Source organism: Lupinus angustifolius, chromosome LG03, assembly GCF_001865875.1.
Source record: "Lupinus angustifolius cultivar Tanjil chromosome LG03, LupAngTanjil_v1.0, whole genome shotgun sequence".
Lineage (NCBI taxonomy): Eukaryota > Viridiplantae > Streptophyta > Magnoliopsida > Fabales > Fabaceae > Lupinus > Lupinus angustifolius.
Window position 1 is genome coordinate 22,217,106 of NC_032011.1, and position 23,543 is coordinate 22,240,648.

At 33.9% G+C, this 23,543-nt stretch overlaps 3 protein-coding genes across 3 annotated transcripts in view; 2 read left to right on the forward strand and 1 right to left on the reverse strand.

The window, feature by feature from the left end:
- Nucleotides 1,521-2,063, forward strand: LOC109342437. Its single transcript, XM_019580421.1, has one exon. It carries the CDS (start codon nucleotides 1,521-1,523, stop codon nucleotides 2,061-2,063), a length of 543 nt encoding a protein of 180 aa, XP_019435966.1.
- Nucleotides 20,503-22,757, forward strand: LOC109342438. The gene is made up of 4 exons (XM_019580422.1): nucleotides 20,503-20,621; nucleotides 20,714-21,367; nucleotides 21,938-22,060; nucleotides 22,292-22,757. The coding sequence occupies exons 1-4, from the start codon at nucleotides 20,503-20,505 to the stop codon at nucleotides 22,755-22,757; spliced, it is 1,362 nt and encodes a 453-aa protein (XP_019435967.1).
- The window catches only part of LOC109342439 (dynamin-2A-like), a 6,545-nt gene continuing 5,806 nt past the window's right edge, over nucleotides 22,805-23,543 (reverse strand). Inside the window, exon 5 of the mRNA XM_019580423.1 lies at nucleotides 22,805-22,860. Within this exon, the coding sequence (XP_019435968.1) occupies nucleotides 22,805-22,860 (56 nt within the window). The remainder of the gene's footprint in view (nucleotides 22,861-23,543) is intronic.

The window sequence follows — 23,543 nt, forward strand, 5'->3', positions numbered from 1 at the left end:
TAGGTTTATTCTGCCACTGATACCTAACAAAAATGATACTGCAAAAAACATATAATAATTGGAAATTTTGATATATATCAATCATCAAGACCAACATACCTATTCATCCCATCTTCCTTAAGCGACAATTCGTCTTCTGATGGATTTTACTACAAAAATATGAACTAAAAAAATAATAAGTCGCATATAGTACTATCTACAAAACTATTCATGCACAAGTGAAACTAATCAATGCTCCTAAAAAATTGATTATATTCGTTTTGCCAAGAGAAAATAGTAAATTATCTTATCATTATTTGAAAGTCATGTCGATGTGGAAGTACTAAGAGAGTTGATAATAGTGCTACTAATGCCTCCATATATAGTCTTTAGTTATTTTGATTTATGACATTCTTTAGCAAAATGTACAATTTTTGTTCTATTGATGATATTTCCTACTTATGTCTTACCTCCATTTACTCAACTTTATTATTTAACAGTTTCATTTCATTATCATGTTTATTTTCCCAGTTTTGGCTATTTCTTCCATTCTTTTCAAAAGAGATGGTATAGTAACTTTTCCATGACATAGAACTATTCTATGCTTTTATTTCCCAATACACTATGACAAGCTTCAACACATTTTTTAATAGAATTTTAAATTAAATTCTTAAATTGTGTCTAACAATTTTTGAAGCAATCAGGTTTTCATGATAATAAAAAAAATAGATTAAGCATGTGATGCACAAGAGAACATAGCACATCCTTTATATATTTATGACATACAGAATAATTGAAACAAATAATATATGACAACAAGGCTAAAACACTAGTCATATTAATTTTACAGGTGGAGAAGTTATACATTTGAAGAAGGTTAAAATCAATTATTATTTATAACACTACAACATTTTTTCTTTATAACAACTACTCGATACATTGCCAAATTTGGAAAACTCCTCGTCATTCTCAAGGTTTTAGAATAGCCATTTCAAAATATTCACATCGGTTTATAATAAAGATCATACTAATGAATATCCCATTTCAAAATTGAGCACAAGCGACTCGGTGGAGAACTTCAACCCTTGAATATCCCAGTTTGGAAGTGGGATAGCATTTCAGTGGAATTCGTTAGCGGTTTTCCACAAACTCATAAGGGATATGACGTTGTTTGGGTAATAGTGGATCATTTGACGAAGACAGCCCACTTTCTACTAATCAACATAAAGTACTCTATGGAGAAACTGACGGAGTTATACGTCAAGGAGATTGTCCGATTGCATGGTATTCCTAAAAATATTATCTCGGATAGAGACCCGCACTTCACCTAGAAGTTCTGGAATGGTTTGCAAACAGCTTTGGGTACCAAGTTGAGTATTTGTTCAACCTACCATCCGCAGACTGATGGTCAATCAGGAAGGACCATTCAATCATTGGAAGATCTTCTTAGAGCTTGAGTGTTGGAGCATTCGGGAAGCTAGGCTGACTATCTACATTTGATTGAGTTCACCTATAAAAATAGTTTTCATTCTAGTATCGAAATGGCGCCATATGAAGCTGTCTATGGCAGAAAGTGTAGAACACCCCTATGTTGGTCTGAGGCGGGAGAGAATCTAGTGTTGGGACGCGATGTGTTTCAACAGGCGATGGAGAAAATTAGAATGATAAGGGAAAATATGAAGACTGCACAAAGTAAACATAAGAGTTATTATGACAAGAGAAGAACCTCTCTGAGCTTTGAAGAAGGTGATCATGTGTTTATGAGGGTGGTTCCAACAACTAGAATTGGCAGATTGCTTAAATCCCGCAAGCTTACCTTTAGGTTCATAGAGCCATACCAAATCATTAAAAAAGTCGGACCGGTAGCTTACCAAATAGCCTTGCCCCCTTTGCTATCAGACCTACACAATGTCTTCCATGTGTCCCAACTCATAGAATACATTAGTGACCCGTCGCATGTCATTGAACCCGACTCAATCCAGCTAAAGGGTAATCTCACATTCGAGACTTTGCCATTGAGAATTGTCGATCGGAGTGTGAAAACTCTACAAGGCAAGGAAATCGCCTTAGTTAAGGTGATTTGAAGTCAGACGAACGGAGAAGATGCTACTTGGGAGGTCGAAAGTGGCATGAAGGAATCATTTCCCTATCTATTTTCTTATAAGGTACATTTAATTTTCGAGGACGAAAATCTTATAAGTTGGGGAGGATTGTAGCACCGTGTTTTTCCAAGCACGTTTAATTAAGTAATTAGTTGTTAATGAATTAATTATAGAAATTAATCAGTAATATTTTACGCTAAAACTCAATTGGTTTTTAATCTTGTTTTATAATATTCTTGCTTTCCCTAATTTTTCAAGATTTTTGGAGAATAAAAGTTTCCGAGACGATTTTGGGTCGTTTTATCGAGATATCGTCCATTTTTTGAGTTTCGTAAATCGGAACCGAATTCATATTTCATCATTGGCTTCAAAATATTATTTCTAGTCAAAATAGACACCAAGTTTGTCCGTAACACATCTCTAGGTATTTTTTACCTCAAAATTCAAGTTTTGACGTTTCGGGCAAAAAACCTAAATCAGTAGATCGTATATTTTCGGACGAAGTTAATCGGTAATACTAGGGCACGACTTTAATGGCAAAGTCATGTCGTATCAATCAAGTCGGAGTATTAATCACATCATGGGTCAATGGCTTGTCAAACAAGCAAAGTCAAAGCTTCCATAATCCCCTAAATCACTCACCAAATCTCCTCACTCCACCACCATTAGACACATCACCTAAGCTAGCCTAAAGCTAGATTGCCTCTCATTAATATTCAGATTTGAGAGAGGGTGAGGCTCTCCTATAAATGCATCATCTCATCCTCTCACTTTACACTAATTGTCTCAAAATAATTTGGTTGATGAGCTACCAAAACTTGATTTTAAAACTCAAGAAACTTGTGATACTTGTCAAAAATGTACACAAGTTAAAAATTCTTTTGCTAAAAAGAATGTGATATCCACAACAAGACCCTTGGAGCATCTCCATATGGATTTGTTTGGACCATCACAGGTTATGAGTTATGGTGGTAGCTTTTATGCTTTAATAATCGTTGACGATTTCTCTAGATTCACATGGACACTATTTCTATCGTCCAAGAGCGATGCTTTCAATTCTTTCAAAAACCTTGCCAAACAAATCCAAATTCAGTTTAATCATAAGATAGTATATATTCGATCCGATCATGGTGGACAATTTGAAAACTATCAATTTGATAAATTTTGTAATAAATATGGTATTATGCATCAATTCTCAGCCCCTCGTACCCCTCAACAAAATGGAGATGTTGAGAGGAAGAATCGAGTCTTAGAGGAGCTTTCTAGAACCGTGCTAAACGAAAGCAAGGTTCCCAAATACTTTTGGGTTGATGCAATGCATATAGCTTGCTATGTGATTAATCGTATACTCTTGAGGCCTACCTTTTAAAAAAAACTCCTTATGAACTTTTAAAAGGCCGAAAACTTAATATTGCTAATTTTCATGCTTTTGGTTTTACGTGCTTTATATTAAATAATGGAAAAAGAGCTTTAAGTATATTTGATTCAAAACCTGATGAGGATATATTTTTGGGGTATTCATTGCATAGTAAAGCTTATCAAGTCTTTAATAAATATTCAATGCAAGTAGAAGAGTATGTGCATGTCCATTTTGACGAATCTTCTCCAAAAGAGAAAAGGAAGGTATTTTCTGATGATGTTGTAGGTGCTTTGGAAGAAGCAAACTCTAAGGACATGGACCAGGAAAAAGAAGAAGAAGCAGAGCAAATTGTTCAAGATGAGCATCAGGACCTGCTAATCGCGTGGAAAACGAAGAAGGATCATCCACTCAACAAAGTGATAGGTTATATAACTACGAGGGTGGTAACCCGTAGCTCTTTACGTAACTTTTGTAACTTTGTTGCATTTGTATCTCAAATCAAGCCTAAGCCCATCGATGAAGCCATTGAGGATGTGCACTAGGGTATAGCTATGCAAGAAGACCTAAACTAGTTCGAGCGTAATAATGTATGTGACTTGGTCCCTAAGAATAAAGAACATCCAGTAATTGGTACTAGATGGGTCTTTGGTAATAAATTAGATGAATCTGACTTGATAATCAGAAATAAAGCTCAATTAGTGGCCAAAGGCTACAACCAGGAGGAGGGCATTGATTATGATGAGACCTACGCTCCTGTAGCCAGATTATAGGCTATTAGGATGCTTTTATCCTTTTCATCGATTATGAACTTCAAGCTCTTTCAAATGGATTTCAAGAGCGCCTTCTTGAATGGCTACATTCAAGAGGAGGTATATGTAGATTAACCTCCCAGCTTTGAAAATTTTAAATATCTGAATCATGTATATAAGCTCAAAAAGGCCCTTTATGGCCTTAAACAAGCTCCTAGAGCTTGGTATGATAGATTGAGGGGTATGGTTGATACTAACCTCTTTATTCGTACATTAGCTAATCATGTGCTACTAGTTCAAATATATGTTGATGATATAATCTTCGGATCTACTAATGACATTCTTTGTAAAGAATTTTCTGAGATGATGCAGGGTGAATTCGGGATGTCGATGATGGGTGAGCTGACCTTCTTTCTTGGACTACAAATCAAACAAATGGAAAGTGGCATCTTCATTCATCAATCGAAATATTGCAAGGAGTTACTGAAGAAGTTCTACATGGAAAAGTGTAAAGAGGCTTCAACACCTATAGTGTTCGCTTGCTATCTAGACAAAGATGAAAAGGGAAAAGCAATCGAGGTAACCAAGTATCGTGGGATTGTTAGCTCATTATTGTATTTAACTACGAGTCCCCCCGATATTATGTTTCGTGTATGTATGTGTGCTAGATTTCAAGCTTTGCCTAAAGATTCACATTATACTGCTGTAAAACGCATCATGAGATGTTTAAAAGGAACATCTAATATGGGATTATGGTATCCTAGAGATCCCACATTATCCTTGGTAGGGTATTCTAATTCCGATTTTGCAGGATGTAAGTTGGATCGGAAGCATACTAGTGGGACTTGTCACTTATTAGGCAGTTCCTTAGTTGCATGGCATAGCAAAAAGCAAGTGTGTGTTGCTTTGTCCACCGCTGAAGCGGAATACATTGCCACTAGTGTGTGTTACACTCAAATCTTTTGGATGAAGCAGCAACTTAAGGTCTTTGGACTTAACCTATAAAAGATTCCTATCAAATGTGATAATACAAGTGCCATAAACCTATCCAAAAATCTCGTTTTGCATTCTAGAGCCAAGCATATTAGAAAAATTCTCTAAATCTCTAAATGCAACAGAAAAAATCTCTAAATCTCAAATGCAATAAAAAAATTCGAAATATTAGCTTAAAAGAAGAATTAAACCACACTTTTACCCATTTTGCACCTCAATTCATCCAATTTGTTTCTCAAATTTCCCATGAAACCCCATTCCCAATTCCAAACCCTAAGCTTTAGGTTCCCTCCCTTATCCTTCTTATCCTCTCATTACTCACGGTTTTCTATCAATAATGGAAAGAGGACGTTCGAAGAGGTTCAAGACAACTGCTCAACGCACTCGTAAGCCTCATATTACTTCATCTTCAAATCCAAATGTGAGACACGACCGTGGAGATTCCTACAACTCACTCATACTTTAGCAGACCTAGTTGTCCAAGTTTCAGAGAAGGAAACCCAACTACATAAGGTATGTTGATCTAACCTGGATGATGGAACCAAATTTTGAGTTTCCGCAAGGTATGCAAGCTCAGGGAGCTGTGATGTTTTTAGAATTAACAGGTAATTTGTACCTCACATTGATTAGGGAATTTTACGCCAACTTTCGTTATAAGGATGGCAGATATTGGTCTACGGTTTCGGGAAATCTATTTGGAATGGATAGTAATATTTTCATGAATGTGGGTGGCATATCCACTACTAGTGTTAGCCTAGGTGATTGTGAATGGCTTAAGGATTTTGATGTTGTTGAGGTTTACAAATCATATCTGAGAGGTCCCCATCTGTATGTCCAAGGAGAACTAACTAAAGGTGGTTCATTATCGATAGAGAATAGATTGTTTCACTATCTAATTGCATATATTTTAGTTCAAAAAAAGACTAATCATGTACAACCAACTATTAACGATCTGAAATTTATGAATGTTGTTAAGGAGAAGATAATGGTTAATTGGCCTGACGAAATCCTGAAGGTCATGTATAATGTCTCTACATCACAATCCAAGTTGCTGCCCTACAATATCTTCATATCGAGAATTATTGACTATCTGCATATTGATGTATCTATCACCATCGTCACGGAGACTTCTGATAAAGATCACCTTGTTGGTGAAAGCCTTATCCATAAGATGGGTATCTACAAGTATGGAAGTACTTGGCAATACTAGGAGGATTACACTACCGTGGATTTGGATCTATTTGATGATGAGGATCATGCTGGTACAAATCAGCCTAATGTAGAAACTCAGAGGGAGCCATCTAGAACTGCGCCGCAGGAACCATCCTTTGGATTAGCTCATTTGGATGACATTGAGCAAAGGCTGAACAACATAATGCATTTATATTTTCAGTCTTTGAAGGACTCCTACCATACTGATTTGGAACAATTTGAGGATCCTCAGGTTGCCTACATCGACAACCACTATCAGGCTATGAGGAGCTTTGTTCAAAACACTGATGAGGCAAAGAATGAGAGGTATTGTGCAGAATTTGAGAAGATGAGATTCCTCATCCGGGGTGATAGTAGTCTGACTGTATCTGATGACAGAGATACTCCTCCGCATCCCTATATTAGAAGTTCTTAGACCTTAGGTTGCCTCAGGTTTGGTTCTTCTATATGGCTAATTTTTAGGATTTATGCTGCTTCGTAATTTTCAGACATATTTTCTCTATGCTTTTTGGGTTGTAACTCTAACTATCTACTTTTGATGCACTATTGTGACTTGATATGCATGTCATTTGAACTTAAATCATTACTATTTTGGTTTTAATTTGCTTACATAACATTCCTATCTATGTCAAATATAGTATGATTACATGTTTAATGATCCTTGATCATGTTTGGTTATATATATCTCTTATGTTTGATTGAGCATGTTGTTTGAATGCTATAATATAAATGTTTGATCATTCCATGCTTGATTAGTTCATGTATAACCTTCCATACCATTAAATCTATCATATTGTTGTATTTTCTTGTTTTAATCGATTATCCATCTGTCTTAATCGATTAAATGCTAATCAATGTGTGCACGTGTTCAATTTTTTCATCAACTGGTTGATTAATTACATTCCCAATATTAATTGATTAATTATAGTTTGAGTTCACTCCATATCTCTTCTTACTTTTGACCAAAATTTCATTTAGTTTATCTTTTTCATAATGCCAAAAGGGGGAGAAAGGTTGTTTTGTTGTTTGATGTGTGGAAGTTGTAAAATAAAATTCAACTTCTATTGCCTAGCTATGCACTTTAACTTTAAAATTAACAACCATGCATTATGTGACCATCTTCAAGCTATGCATCAAAACAAAATTCGGTGTTGAGTTTGTCGTCATCAAAAAAGGGGAGATTGAAAGTGCAAAATGTCAAGATAGCACTTAGCTTGCCTATGTTTTCATGAAGACAAAGGAATTAGTGAAAGCTTAAAGATAACTCAACATATCAACATGCCAAAGATTCAAGACCTTCATGTCTAAACTAGAGTCTTAGATATGTGTCTTAGTTATTGAGTCTAGGTTAGGTAAACCAAGATGCAAATCTTACAAGTTCTAAAAACTATCATATCATTTACATGAGACATGTCATCTAGCTTATTATATGTTCATGCATTAATCATACACATTATTTATACATCTTAGGCATAACATAATGATAAAACATGTATAGTTGGTACGCATAAACATATAGGCAGTTTACCATTTAATATCTTAACTAAAAATATGCCAATTAATCGATTAAGTAAGGCTTTAATCGATTAACGTGAAAACAATTTGAATCAGTTTCAACAGATAACTGAAAAACAGAATTCAGTTATTCTAAACAACTCGTTAATCGATTAACAGGGCACTTAATCGATTAACTGGGCATAAAACAGCTTTTCTATATAAACTGTGTTTTTACACCATGCTTAATACATACATTCATTCATTTTTAGAATTGCTAAGTTACATATTTTCGTGCTCATTGTATGTCATATAGGCAGAGAGAATTTCATGTGAGAATAGTGAGAGATAGTACCATGCTTAAGGATTAAAATGTCAACCATTGCATGTGATTAAATGTGTTCATCATTCTATCTTTCTTTAATGATTCTTTCAATTATTTTAGACATTTCTTAGGATAGAAATTACATGTTCTTCATGATTCTGATCTTATATATATTCATAATAATTTGTGAGATTTGTATAGGGTTTATAGCTTGTTGTTAATTGTAATATTTGAGCTACTTTGTGCTTCACATTACTCTATTTTTGTTGTGATTTTTGTAACAAGGAAAGTCGTCTCTTGGTGTCATACCACCAACGAGATACAGAGAGTCTTCACCAAGACTTGGAGGTCTTGAGTTTAGAACATACTCTTGGCTGGGCCTGGATCGTAGGAAAGGTTTTCCAAGGCGATTGGTAATCAAACCAAGGTAGAGGTTCTGGGAATTCAAGAAGGTAGTGTCCAAGGTCTTGTAATTGGAGGTGTGCATGTAAGATACATTGGCTTCAATTTTAGTGAAGTAAATCTCCCAGATCGGAAGGGAGGACTGGATGTAGTTTTGTAGTGGACCGCAAAACAAACCAGTATAAAAACCTTGTTGCAAGTTGTTTCTTACCCTTATCTCTTTATTGTATTAAGTTGTTTTTAATTGCCTATTGTAGCTGATAATTTCAATATAATATCTCTTCCATATAAAGATCATTTCTGTTCAAATATATCTGTTATATCATTTCTGTATAATCTGTAAGTGGTTATGTAATTGAGTCATTCAACAACTGCTAATTCTGTGCGACTTAAATCGATTAAGTCATAGCTTTAATCGATTAACTGGGTGATTTTCCAGAATAGGGCTTTCGTGCGAATAGTGTTAAGTGGGAATCGCGACACCTATTCAACCCCCCTTCTAGGTGTATTTTGTCACTAATACACCATGAGAAAATCATGATCTCTTAGTATGTTATTCATGAAGTTGAGTTTAAATTTTTTTTTTAACTATTTTGTAAGTCATGACTAAAGGGGATGATAATGAAATCATATGAACCTTTGTGTAGTTTTTGACTTATGTAAAACTTAAAATTTCTTCCTTGTTCTTAGATGGAAAAACTATATCTTTGGACAAGGTTAGATGAGTATATTTGCTTTAGAAACATTGGAAATTATTGTTAGTATTTGAATCTGTTTAAAGGTGTTGATTTGAACATCAAAGGAATCTCTATTGTGTTTAAGAAAAGTATATGTCTATTCTTGAAAGTTCAAAATTTTTATGAGTTTTTGTTGAAAAAAATTCATTTTTAAAAGGTATTATGTGTAAAAGGTTGTTTAGCATATGTTATTCTTTGATTTCCAAGTTAAAGTAATGATTTAGGATAAAAGGTGATTTATTAAAGTCTTGACTTCATAAACTTAAAGTTTTATGAAGTTTAGGATAGTAAAGTAGTAAAAGTGTTAACTTATGATTTATAATTCATGACTATGAAATCAACACCTATTCACCCTTGAGGTTATCCTAAAGTTTGGAGGTGTGTAGATGATCATGAAATTAGTTGTGTTTTCTTTAGTAGCATACTTTAAATGAGGAGATTGACCTAAAATGTCTTGACTTTATAAACATAAAGTGTTATGAAGTCTTAGATAGAAAAATGATTTAAAAATGTTGATCTTGGTTAAGTTAGCTTACTTTAAAGTGGTAAGATTGACTTAAAAAATCTTGATTTAAAAGTATTGAATTTGTTTAAGTTGGTTTACTTTAAAATGGTAAGTCTAGCTTAATAATCTTACTAAAGATGGTTAATCTTAATAAAAATATTTTACTTGCAAAAGATAAGTTTTATGAATAGTTATCATTACCGGAAAAATGTAATGGAGTGGAAATACATGTCTAGAAAATTTATGTCTAAGGAAAGACTTGGTATTTAAGTGTGTCTTTACAACTCACCTATCTTTCTTGGGAACTAACCTGGTGTATCTCCACAAATTATTACATAATTTCTTTATAAGTTTTGTTAAAACTTTACTTTAGAAAGTGTCGTTGTGTTGTAAGACTTTCAATGATAAATTATGATTCAAGAAATACCTAACCTTGAATCGGATGCGTGAAAGCGATTAAGTTCATTTTAGATCAGAAGTTTTATTTTCGCGTAAAATGTTATTTCGTAAGATTATCAAAGTGACCTAATTAGCGTTATTTTGATTTTGGCGTGATGAAGAGTTCGAGAAGAGACACGACGAATTAAGCTCACCTAGAATCGAGGAAACAATATGCATGACACACTCAGGTGAGAGAGAAAACATTGTGACACAGTGGTGTCCGAATATGCTTCAGGACCCCCAAACTCCCTCACAAGTTTGGAGTTGTCTTGGGTATTAAGAAAACTTGTACTTAATCAATTGTTTGTTTTGTTTGGATTAAGTACATCAATATTTCTTATGCATAATTATGTTAGATTATGTATGAAGATGACATGAATATTCATGTTTAATATTGCTCAAACAATTGTTCTAAGAATTATATGTATGAGATAATTGTTAAATTCAAGGCTTAAAAACATGTGTTATAAATGAGATTTTCATTAAGAAAAGAAATTTAACTAAGTTTCAGGCTTTTCTAGCTTGAGCGAGACAGCTCTCGCTTGAGCGAGAAGTGTCTAGAGGAAACGGATTTTCTCACTTGGGCGAGACATCTCTCGCCTGAGCTGAAATATGAACAAAGAAAACTGATTGTTTTCTTGCTTAAGCAAGATAGCTCTCGCTTGAGCCACAAGTGCCTTATAAAAATGTGATTCCCTCGCTTGAGCAAGACAGCTCTCGCTTGAGCGAGAGGGCTCCATACAGACAAGAATTCTTAAGTCGTCTGAACGATAACTCTCACATGTGTGAGAGTCTAATCGCATTTTTGCCATCAAGAATTCATTCACTTCCAATCATATTCAATAAAACCTAAAACACCTTTATTAGAGATAATGTTCTTTCAATAAGTAAATGTTGTAAAGATGAATGATTATATGAAACTCTTGGAAACGATACAAAGAAGAGTTGCCATATCTAAAATGATGTATGTAAAGAATTTCATGGTTAAGGACGACGCCCGCAAGTGTTATATTATGCCCACGCAGAGAATAGAATACAACCCTATGCATGTTATCCAACCCAAACTTAAAAGGGTGGTATATATGAGTTTAATTGTTACTACCATATTAATCCTTATTATATTTTTGTCATTTAACTTTTAAATTGTAAGATTGATGTAGGTAAACATGTCATAAGAAGAACAAATTTATTTAAGGTTCTTAATTTATTACAAAAAAGATAAATAATGAAAATGAACTATTGCACAAGAAATGTATATTTATATTAATAACTTTTATTAGTAAATAAACACATTTATCATATTACCACAATTTTTAATTACTATTTATAAAAAATAAAAAGAGTTAATTAATTATTATTTATTTAAAAATATTTATTATTATTATTTGTTAGAAACAAAAACTAATAAATTATTTATTATTTAATGATAAATATAAATATTTACTATTATTTAAAAAATGAAATTATTTAATTAAAACTAAAATAAATAGATGATATAAATATAAATAAAAGATAAAAATAAATTGCATATATGCATATGATATTGGTATACCTTGGCTACACTTTGAATGGACATTGTGGAAAATGATAAATAAAGGAAGAGAGGGTTGACACCAATTTTGAGCTATCTCTTTGGGATTCGTCGATATTTCTCTCTGATATTTTTCTATGTGTTTCAACTAAAGATCAAGGGGTCTATTTATAGTTGAACTTGAGAGACTTTATGATAAAAAATATGTTTTTTTTTTAAATTAAAACTAATACTATGCCAGAATAGCAAAACAATAGCATTTAAAATTGTCATTTAACAGCACTTTTGTGGCGTTTTTTATGTAAGCGCAGTAATACATAAGATTATATTCAGCAGCACTTTCTGTAGCGCTGTAGAAAGTAGACATTCTATCAAACACATGACAAGCGTGTTCAACTCCACCACATTTACAATAGATTTGTTAAACCACCAACGACTTCAACTACATTCAACCTTAACAGATTAATGAGATCTTACGAAAATTGCTCATTTTTTCTCCTCCAATGTTCACCATAGCCAAAAACCTAGAACATCATAGCTGCATAACTTCACAACAAATAAAGATTACACTATTAGTGAAGAGAAAAGTAAATGAGCTAAAATAAGATAACGATTTACCTTATGCTTGAAAAGAAAAACAAAAAATCGATTATTTCATCATAGCTGCATAACTTCACAACAAATAAAGATTACACTATTAGTGAAGAGAAAAGTAAATGAGCCAAAATAAGATAACGATTTACCTTATGCTTGAAAAGAAAAACAAAAAATCGATTATTTCATCATAGCTGCATAACTTCACAACAAATAAAGATCACAATATTAGTGAAGAGAGAAATAAATGAGCTAAAATAAGATAACAATTTACCTTATGCTTAAAGAGAAAAACCAAAAATCGATAACTTGCGTGAAGAGAGAAAATAAAAAACAAAAGAGAAAAAAAAGTGAGTTATTGAGAAGAAGTAGAAAAATAAGAGAAATAATAAACTTAGTGATATGCATTATTCTGTAAAGTTTTTAATTTGAAAAGATTTTCGCTCGGTAAAACAAGCGTTAAAGGTATGACCTTTAACAGCGCTTGCTTCAATAATCGTTGTTAAAGATAACACATTTAACACCACTTTCTCCAATAAGCGTTGTTAAAGAAAGATAAAACACTTTTAATAGCACTTATTGAAGAAATGTTGTTAAATATATGAAGTATAACTTTTAACAACGATTGCTTCAATAAGCGTTGTTAAAGATAACACATTTAAACGTTTTCTTCAATAAGTGCTATTAATTCTCTTTCCCCTTATATTTAACAGCGTTCAACACATATGCACTATTCAATGAGCGTTGTTAAATATCAATTTTGGCATAGTGTAATAGGGTTGTTATGTTATTTTCTAAAATCTAATAGGCTTCTTACCTTATTTTAAAAAAGATGCCTAACCAATGCTAATCTCTCCATCTTAAATTCACAAATCGGATTATCCTCATATTTCTTATTATTTTTAATTATTTAAAACATAAACTCTACAATTCCCTCTTTGTACTAGTTATTATTCGATACCATTATTATTATTGTTTTATTTGTTTATTTAAAACACCTTTTGAAAAAATGTTTTTTTGAGCTCTTTTTATTTATTTTGAGCCCAATAAGATTAGTTCTTCATACCCATCTCACGTTCATTTTGAACATAGGTAATAAAAATAAAAATGTATACCAAAAGGTATATAGAAAAATGATTAGATCTCTCTTATATCTTACTATGTCCGGACTTGATATTATATTTAGTGTATGTGTATCTCTTCGATTTCAAGCTAATCCAAAAATGACTTGTTTATAAACAATTAAAATATTTTTTAGATATTTGCAAGATACTACTATCTGGGTTTGTGTTATAAGAAAACAGAGTACAAATTAGTTGGATTCTGTGATACTAAATATGCTAGAGACTCTGAGCTAAAAGCAAAAGTTATAGTGGAGGATATCATCACTTCATTGGAGAAAACCCAGTCTCTCAGTCAAGCAAAAGAAAGAGTGTTGTAGCATTATCAATAGATAAGGCTGTGTATATATATGTTGCCAGTAGTTTTGGATTAAATATGAGCTACAGGATTATAAAGTATCTGAAGTACATTTTAATGTCAAGCATATAGAAATTAATTATCATTTAATTAGAGATTCCACGCATAAGAGCATAATTGATATTCGATGTGCCGATACTGTTCATCAATGGGAAAATATTTTTACGAAACCTCTCCCCTAAAGATAGATTATCTTTCATTTGGAAAAAAAGTTGAATATTCATTTTGTAGACGAATTTTATTGTCCAAAGAACATCCTATGGTAGTTCAGTACTATTCACATATTGAATGTTCTCTGTATCCACTAATTGTTGTATTTAAATGGACTCGTCTAATGCTATCGTAATCTTCCTAGATTTTGTGTAGTCTCATGCAATGCATAAATCTTTATTTATTATATGCTATTTTGGACACATCCAATACATTTGTATGTGTCTTTTTTATATTGACATGAATCTTTAACTTGGATGTTTTATTTATTATATGCTATTGTGGACTTGTCCAATAAATTTGTATGTGTCTTTGGCCCATTGGATGTTTTATATTTATGTGGACATGAATCTTTAACTTAATTAAATATGCTTTTAGATGTCTCTGTTTTACCCACTCGACATTACCAATCCTATCAAAATTCACTCAACTTAGTTTTATTATTTTAAAATTAAACTGTACACTTCCAAAAACTCTACAAGTTTTCAAACCCCACTCCCTTTGAACCTGACTCTGAAACTTCTCAAGTTCACACAACAAACCCTTTCTATTACTTCCTCTAAAATACAAAACCTTTACCCTAAGAAACTACAATGACATTTCCATGTTAGATAAATAACTAATCTACACAGAACTAGAATGACGGTTGATTAGTTGTGAGTTTACTTTAATACTGCACACAAAATTATCCCAAATAAACCATTAATAATTGATTAAGAAACAACTATTTCAATAAAAATTTATTGGTATTCAATTGTATGTGTTGAATACATCATCAATTATCCAACTAGATAAATGATTACAACTCAATTATAAGTACCAAATTGAATATCAACTTAATCTTATAGGAATAAGAATCAATCAAGAACGTAATGAAGTTGAAGCTAATATTAAAATAATACTAATGAATGATCTAAAATGCATTAAGGAACCATGAAAGTTATAAGTCGAAATTAAAAGAGTTGGAGGGATGCATAAAATGACACTCAAAATTTATCCGGGTTTACGCCAAACAACTAATGCTACATTCAATCCCCTTATTAATTTGATGATTTTCCACTATGTAGAATCAATTGTTCTTGATAAAGATAATTCCAGATTCATTCGTAATACATATGCTTGACCTCTAGCTTGTTGAAGACCTACTACACCCCCTGTTGAGAAGATACCACACTTTTCAAGTCTCCCTTTTCTTGAAAAAGAATAAGATTGTTCAAGTTGTATGTGATGCACCTTGATGTTCTAAGATACAACACTATAAGAAAAAGAAAACCTCATTCAACCTATAATCAATTGGCATAACTATGCAAATAAGATTTTAGAATAGAGATGATGAAGAAATGTAAGATTTTCTCTCTTTGGTTCTTGCAATCTCACTTTTAGAGAATTGAAAAATGAAAAACAATATGATAAAATTGAAAGTGAATATAAGATGTAAATCTGTTGAGAAATAACACAAACGAAACACAACCAAAACATTTTCTCTATGACCTTTTATTGCCTAAAATTGTCAAAATCAATTCAGAAGTAGTGTCTACTGCATTTTCACCTCCAGTGTTTACTGGAAAGAATTATCATGTATGGGCTGTTAGAATGGAAGCTTTCTTGAATGGTAATGATTTATGGGATGCCATTGAACAAGATTATGTCATTCCAACTCTTCTGCACAATCCAACCGTTGCACAAATTAAAAATGAGAAGGAGATTAAACAAAGAAAGTCCAAAGCAAGAGCATTCTATATGCAGTTGTTTCACCCACCATTTTTAATAGAATAATGACACTAAAAACAACTTGTGAAATCTGAAATTTTTTGAAGCAAGAATATGAGGGAGATGAAAGGGTCAAAGGGTTGCAAGTGATGAATTTGATCCGAGAATTCGAAATGCAAAGGATGAGAGTTTCAGAAACAATTAATGAGTACTCTGATAAACTTCTAGTCATTGTCAACAATGTAAGACTTTTTGGTACTGAATTTTCCGATTCTAGAATAGTTTAAAAGATTCTAGTTACACTTCTTGAAAAATATGAATATGCAATTTCATCTCTGAAATTGTCTAAGGATATGTCAAGCATCACCTTGGCAGAAGTGTTGAATGCATTACAGGCACAAAAACAAAGGAGGCTTATGAGGCAAGAAAGATCTATGGAGAGTGTTTTCCAAACCAAGCTACAAAATAACAATGGTTGGAAAGACAAGAAAAAGAGGCAAAGTAAAAACCACAAACATGCAGGTTCTACAAACAACAAGTACAATAACAAAAGTAGCAATAATGAAGTATTTCCATCTTGCTCATACTGCAAAAAAACTAATCATCCACAAAACAGATGTTGGTGGAGGCATGATGCAAGATGTTATAAGGTGTGGTCAGTTAGGGCACATGGAAAAAATATGCAAGTCTCAACAACAACAACAACAACAAGGAGAAGCTAATATTATTGATGATCAACCACAAGAAGAACAACTATTCGCAGTATCATGTTTTGACGCCAACAGTTCTACAGAAAGTTGGCTCATTGATAGTGGTTGTACAAACCACGTGACTTATGGTCGTGAGCTCTTTAGATAGCTTGACAAAAATTCTATTTCCAAAGTCAGAATTGGAAATTAGACATATATTGCAGCAAAAGGCAAAGAAACAATGGCAATTGAAGGATACACAGGTTTGAAATTAATTCATGATGTCTTATATGTTCCTGAAATTAATGAAAATTTGTTAAGTGTTCCTCAATTGATGGAGAAAGGCCATAAGGTTTTGTTTGAAGACAAAAACTGCAAGATTAAATACTCAGAAGGTAGAGAGGTGTTCAAAGTTCAAATGAAAGGCAAAAAAATTGTCTTGGATTTGATGAAAGATGAGCAAGTTGTAGTACTCAAAGAACAAATAGAAACAAAGTCTCCTACACGCATTGCTTGCCGATATGGGAAGCATACAATGCTTCTTTTTCCGCAAAAAAGTATATGGAAGGCTACACAATGCTTCTTCACCAAAAGCTACAACTGATACACACAAATATTGGAGGACCTATGAGTACACCATTAGATGTTGCAAAATATGAAGAAGCTAGAAGTGACCAGAAATTGATAGATGCAACGAAGGAGGAGCTCATGATCATTGAAAAAATGAGACATGGAAGTTGGTAGAGATGCCTAAACACAATAAGGGTATATGAGTCAAATGGACTTACGTAACCAACTTCAATATTGACAGTTCTGAGAATAAGCATATGGCAAAAACTTGAAGTTTACAGCTCTAGAGTCAAGGAGGAGTGTTGATTAATATGACTTAGAATCTGTTACATTTCTATTCATTAGGAAATAAGGAGTATTCATTAGGAAATAAAGAGTCAATATGACAGTTAGGAATATTTCACCTATAATGTTAGAGCACTTATGTGACTCATTATGCTATTCATGTAGAAATTTATTTTTCTGCATCAGTTTTCTTTTCCATAGTGTATAAATCATATGTTATGTCTTCTACATAACACATTTCCTTTCTACACTTTTGTTTGCTTCTTCACCAAAAGCTACAACTGATACACACAAATATTGGAGGACCTATGAGTACACCATTAGATGTTGCAAAATATGAAGAAGCTAGAAGTGACCAGAAATTGATAGATGCAACGAAGGAGGAGCTCATGATCATTGAAAAAATGAGACATGGAAGTTGTTAGAGATGCCTAAATACAATAAGGGTATAGGAGTCAAATGGACTTACGTAACCAACTTTAATATTGACGGTTCTGAGAATAAGCAATGACAAAAACTTGAAGTTTTACAGTTCCAGAGAGTTAAGGAGGAGTGTTGATTAATATGACTTAGAATTTGTTACATTTCTATTCATTAGGCAATAAGGAGTATTCATTAAGAAATAAAGAGTCAATGTGATAGTTAGGAATATTTCACCTATAATGTTAGAGCATTTATGTGTCTCATTATGCTATTCATGTAGAAATTTATTTTTCTGCATGAGTTTTCTTTTCTATGGTGTATAAATCATATGTTATGAATAAGATAATGTCTTCTACATAACACATTTCCTTTCTACACTTTTGTTTGCTTCTTCACCAACAAAATCCTAACTATTTATTATTGTCTTGATGTCTTGTATGAAATTTATTCAACTTTGTCTTTAATGCAATTTTCTTCATCAAAACATACATTGCACAAACTCAAACTCTTCAGTACTTAACTCTTCAACGCCTCTGAATAAGAGTGACCCATCAGATTTCTTAACTTTACACATGTCTTTGTTAAGAGTAATCGGAAATCTACATACCACCACACAATTGAATTATGCAAAGTAGATTATGCTTCAACCCTTTAACATATAAAACATTATCTATGGAGGAGAAATGATTTTTACCAATTCTATCAATGTCAATAATATATCTTTCTGGTTTCCTCCAAATGTGACCCAACCTCCGTCCATGGGTCTAAGGTCTTGGAACATGGACATTTCTCCGGTCATCTGATTTGAGCAGTCAGTGTCGAAGTAACACGACAAAGGTTTTCTTTCCGTTGATAAGAAACTATGCCATAAGTATTATCTTGCCTTTAGATACCCATAGAGACTTGGGTCCTTTTATGTTAGTAGATTTAGCTTGAAAATGCATTTTTTCTTTATATTTATGCATTTAGTAGTTGGATGTCGACCTTTTCCATAAACTTTACAATAAGAATTGGACGAGCTATTTTGGTCTTCTCAAAATGTGTGCTCTTAGAAGCTTTTGCATAACCTTTAGCTTTTTGTGGGGCCTTTATATACTTCTTATGATCACACCCTAAACAATACTTGTGAGAGGGTGATATCGAATATATCAGAAGCAAGTCAAGCTTCTTTGAACTACTCATAAATTTTCATAAAGTATCTTTTAAATTCTTTACATCTTACTTAAGCTTATCAGTATCGCAAGTGTCTTTGGCTTGATACTTATATTGTCACTAAGATTGAAATTGTCCTTGATAAGCTTACCATTTTGAGCCTTTAGCTCTTTATTTTCAATGAACATGTTGTCATGTTCTTTAGATAACTTCAATAATTATTCTTTAGACACATCGAAGAGTAAATAAGTTAAAAGTTGGTACCTATTTGTCAAATTCCCCACTTTTTGTGGTTGTGCTAGCCATAAGGCATATTTTTGTCTCCTCTTCAACTTCATTCTCGTCATCAGATAGTGGGATATCGCTTATTCTTCAAGATTCTTTTTCTTCTTGTCCTTTAGTTCAGGACAATTTACTTCAAAGTATTCACGCTTGTTTCACTCAAAACATGTAGGTGCATTCTTATCTTTTGAGTTTGGCATATCTTTCACAAGCTTCTTGTTGAGTTACTGCCTTCTAAAGCCTCATTTCTTTCTCCACATATGTTGGATCTTCCTAGAGATGAATGCAAATTCGTCTTCTCCCGATCCCTTATCATTATCTAGACGTTCTGCTTCTTGAGATGATTCCCCTACAGTGAGTACACTCAGAGAATGTGCCTTTCTTGCCTTCAAAGCAACCGACTTGCCTTTTCTAACAGTCTCTTCCTCATTAATTTCAAGTTCATGAACTTTAAGATATCCTATATGCTCCTCTAGAGATAGAATGTTAAGGTCCTTAACTTTATTGATTATTGAAGAATGAAGAAGATGACTTGTCACTAAAGCAAACTAGAAGTAATGCACCAAGACCAAGCCAAACTAGCCAGGGCCAATCAGGCCACGACCAGGGCAAAGCCATGAGCAAGGGACAACCAGGCCACGAGTAAGGCCAGGCCAGGCCAACTAGGCCACGAGCAAGGCCAGGCCATGAGCAAGGCCAGGCCATGAGCAAGGCCACGACCAAGGCCACCACAAGGCCACAGAACAGAGCAACAAGGCAGAGCACAAACCACTCAAGCTCCCCTTGGAAAATCATCAAGCCCATTGGGCTAATCCTTCCCTAATTACTAAGTTATAATCATAAATATCAAAATTTGGACTGACCTCAAAGAAAGATTCTCCAAAGGAGACTACTTTAGGCTATTTGATCTAATGCAAGAAGTGCACTCAATCAAGCAAGGAGACAGAGCAATCTCCAACTATTTCACATACCTGAAAACACTATGGGAAGACCTTGAGACACTAAGGCCAATACCCTCTTGCTTCTGGCAAAACAAATGCACATGTGGAATGCTTAACATCATAAAAGATCAAAGAGAGAATGAGTATGTGGTGTGTTTCCTAAAGGGGTTGAATGAAGAATTCAATGCAACAAAGGGCCAAATTCTACTCATGGAGCCTCTGCCTCAAATGAACAAAGTCTTCTTTCTTGTCCTTCAACAAGAAAGACAAGTCAGTGGACCAAATAATCCTAAGGCACTTTTAAACTTTGTAAACAAAAAAGCACCTAACAGGAACAATGATGGACAACGATGGAAAGGAAGGCCAAATGAACAAAGAAATGGTTTTACACAAGGCAGAGGAAGATCTCCTGGAAGAGGATACAATGGACAAAGAAGTGGTGGAAATGGACTCGAGGTCTGCACCTTCTGTTGAAGGGAAAGACATATAGTGGAAACATGTTACTTCAAACATGGATTTCCACCAAACTTCCAACAATGAAAAACTAGGCAAGAAGTAGGTGTCATCAATACTACAACAACATATGATCAGAAAATTGGCAATGATGAATCACAAGTCAATAACTCAGAAACGAATAGACTCAACTTCAGTGCAGAACAATGTGAGAAACTAGCAACACTACTCAAAAGTATGGGAAAACAAAGCATCAATCACAATGTCAATCAGCTAACCATAGATCCAAATGTCACAGATCAAGAAAACCATCAACAATCAGGTAACAAGTCCTATTGGATACTGGATACAGGGGCAACAGATCATGTTTGCCCCGATATATCCAACTTTGCTATTCACCACATCATCAGACCAATAAAGATTGGTCTACCAAATGGGACCATTGCATTAGCAAAGGCATCAGGGACAGTCATCTTTTCCAATTCTTTAATCTTGCATAATGTCTTATATGTACCTGATTTTAAGTTTAATCTGCTTTCTGTGCATAAACTTGCTAACTCATTACATTGTAAGCTAATATTTGATGACTCACATTGCTCAATTCAGGATACAATTACCTTGAAGATGATTGGGCATGCTGAAGTGAGAAATGGCCTTTATATGCTTAAGAGTACTGTTAGATATGATAGTGAAATATACAATGTAAATACTTTGGATTCTGTTCCTTTTTTTGATCTATGGCACTTTAGGTTGGGACACCCTTCAATGAATACCTTGAATTCAATATGCAAAACCTATTCATATGTTAATTTTGATAATAATAATGTGTGTGATCTTTGTCACTTTGGCAAACAAACTAGGCTGCCCTTCCCTAACAACATGAACAAATGTGAGCATGCCTTTGATTTGATACATATGGACATATGGGGACCAATATCATATACCTCTACACAAGGATATAGATACTTCCTAACCATTGTGGATGACCATACTAGGCATACTTGACTCTTTCTTATGAAAGCCAAATCTGAAGTGAGAGACCTTGTTCAGGGCTTCATAAAACTGATCAAAACTTAGTATGACAAAGCCATCAAGGCTATAAGGAGTGATAATGGCCTAGAATTCAATGTGCCTAATCTTTACAAAGATCATGGCATCCTACACCAAACATCTTGTGTGGAGACACCTCAACAAAATTTTGTGGTTGAAAGAAAGCACAGCCACCTCCTAAACATTACTAGGATCCTCATTTTCCAGTCCAAATTACCTAAATCATTTTGGTCATTTGCTGTGCAACATGCCTGTCACCTAATAAATAGGTTACCCAGCCATAGCCTTCAGGACAAATCTCCATATGAGCTACTACACAGTAAGATTCCTGACCTTCAAGAACTAAGGGTCTTTGGTTGTTTGTCCTTTGCCTCCACCCTTGCCCAACATAGGTAAAAACTTGATCCAAGGGCAAGAAAGTGTGTCTATTTGGGGCACAAACAGGGCACAAAGGGCTATATACTCTTTGATCTACACAACAGAGAAATATTCATCTCTAGGAATGTAGTCTTCCATGAGCATATCTTTCCCTATAAACCCTTGAACACTGACTCAGTGCAAGACACCACAGAAAGCAACTTAGGCTTCTTAGAATAGTTTGACCACTATACTGCTCCATCAAGTGACCCTGCCTGCACAAGGCTTGAGGACACTAGTGACCCCAACTTATCAGCACATGACTCTGGCAACAATGACTCACCAAGCCAGAACCTTAGGAGATCCACTCGAACAAAACAAGCACCTACCTATTTGCAGGATTTCCATTGCAATCTAACAACCTTCACCACTCACAAACCTCTGGCTGCTCAAAAATATATTCAATACCCTCTATCATTTGTCCTATCATACAAAGCAATCTCACCTACACACCTTGGTCATGTCCTCTCCATTACAACCACCACTGAACCTAGATTTTATCACCAGGCCATCAAGTCTGAGCATTGGATCAAAGCAATGCAGGAAGAGCTAAATGCTCTCGAAGTAAACAAGACTTGGAGCCTTGTTGACCTTCCTATAGATAAGATACCCATTGGATACAAATGGGTCTACAAAATTAAGTACAACGCAGATGGCTCTATAGAGAGGTAAAAGGCCAGGTTAGTGGCCAAAGGTTATAACTAAACTGAAGGTATAGACTACCTAGCAACCTTTGCACCAGTGGTCAAACTAACCACAGTTAGACTCCTACTTGCTATAGCAACATCACAACATTGGATTGTGCATCAATTAGATGTCAACAATGCTTTTCTCCATGGTGATTTAAAAGAGGATGTATTGAAAGTGTGCATGTCAAGAGGAACACTTTGGAAAGCTCTCTCATTATATGTCATGGTTTTGATGAGGACAACTTGTGCTAATAAGAGCTTGAAAATCATCAACAAATCAACATGCTTAAGTCTTTTGATTGGTACTAGGCTTAGACTAGAAACTAGTTTAAGTTGAGTCTAAGGCTTAGGTCACCTAATACATGTCTCATATGCATAAATCTTTTAAATCATTTCATCTTTGAGATATGTCATTCATAATATGTTCATGCATCACATAAATACATGTATATGTGCATTCTAGGCATAAACTAAGTGTTAAACATGTATGAATTAAGTGCATAACGTATTTGAGTTTTTGTATTTAAAAATACATATGAAAATATGCTGTTAATCGATTAAGGCATACGTTAATCGATTAACCTAACTGTTTGAAAAGTTGTTGAAACTGAAAAGCTTGGAAAACAGAATCAGTTACGTTTTTGAACAACGTTAATCGATTAACCAAGGCTTTAATCGATTAACTGGGCTTCAGAACTAATTCTTTATAAACTGCATTTTCAAAACTGATCTCATAACTTGCATGTTGCATTTTTTAGAGAGTTAGAGC

Excerpts from the sequence above, each read along its gene's own strand:
- LOC109342437 (XM_019580421.1), top strand. The coding sequence starts at position 1,521 with ATGGCGCCATATGAAGCTGTCTATGGCAGAAAGTGTAGAACACCCCTA.
- LOC109342438 (XM_019580422.1), top strand. The coding sequence starts at position 20,503 with ATGATGGACAACGATGGAAAGGAAGGCCAAATGAACAAAGAAATGGTT. Across the intron at positions 21,368-21,937 it reads TTTGATCTATGGCACTTTAG|GTTACCCAGCCATAGCCTTC; the intron begins GTTGGGACACCC and ends CCTAATAAATAG. Across the intron at positions 22,061-22,291 it reads TCCACCCTTGCCCAACATAG|TGACCCTGCCTGCACAAGGC; the intron begins GTAAAAACTTGA and ends TGCTCCATCAAG.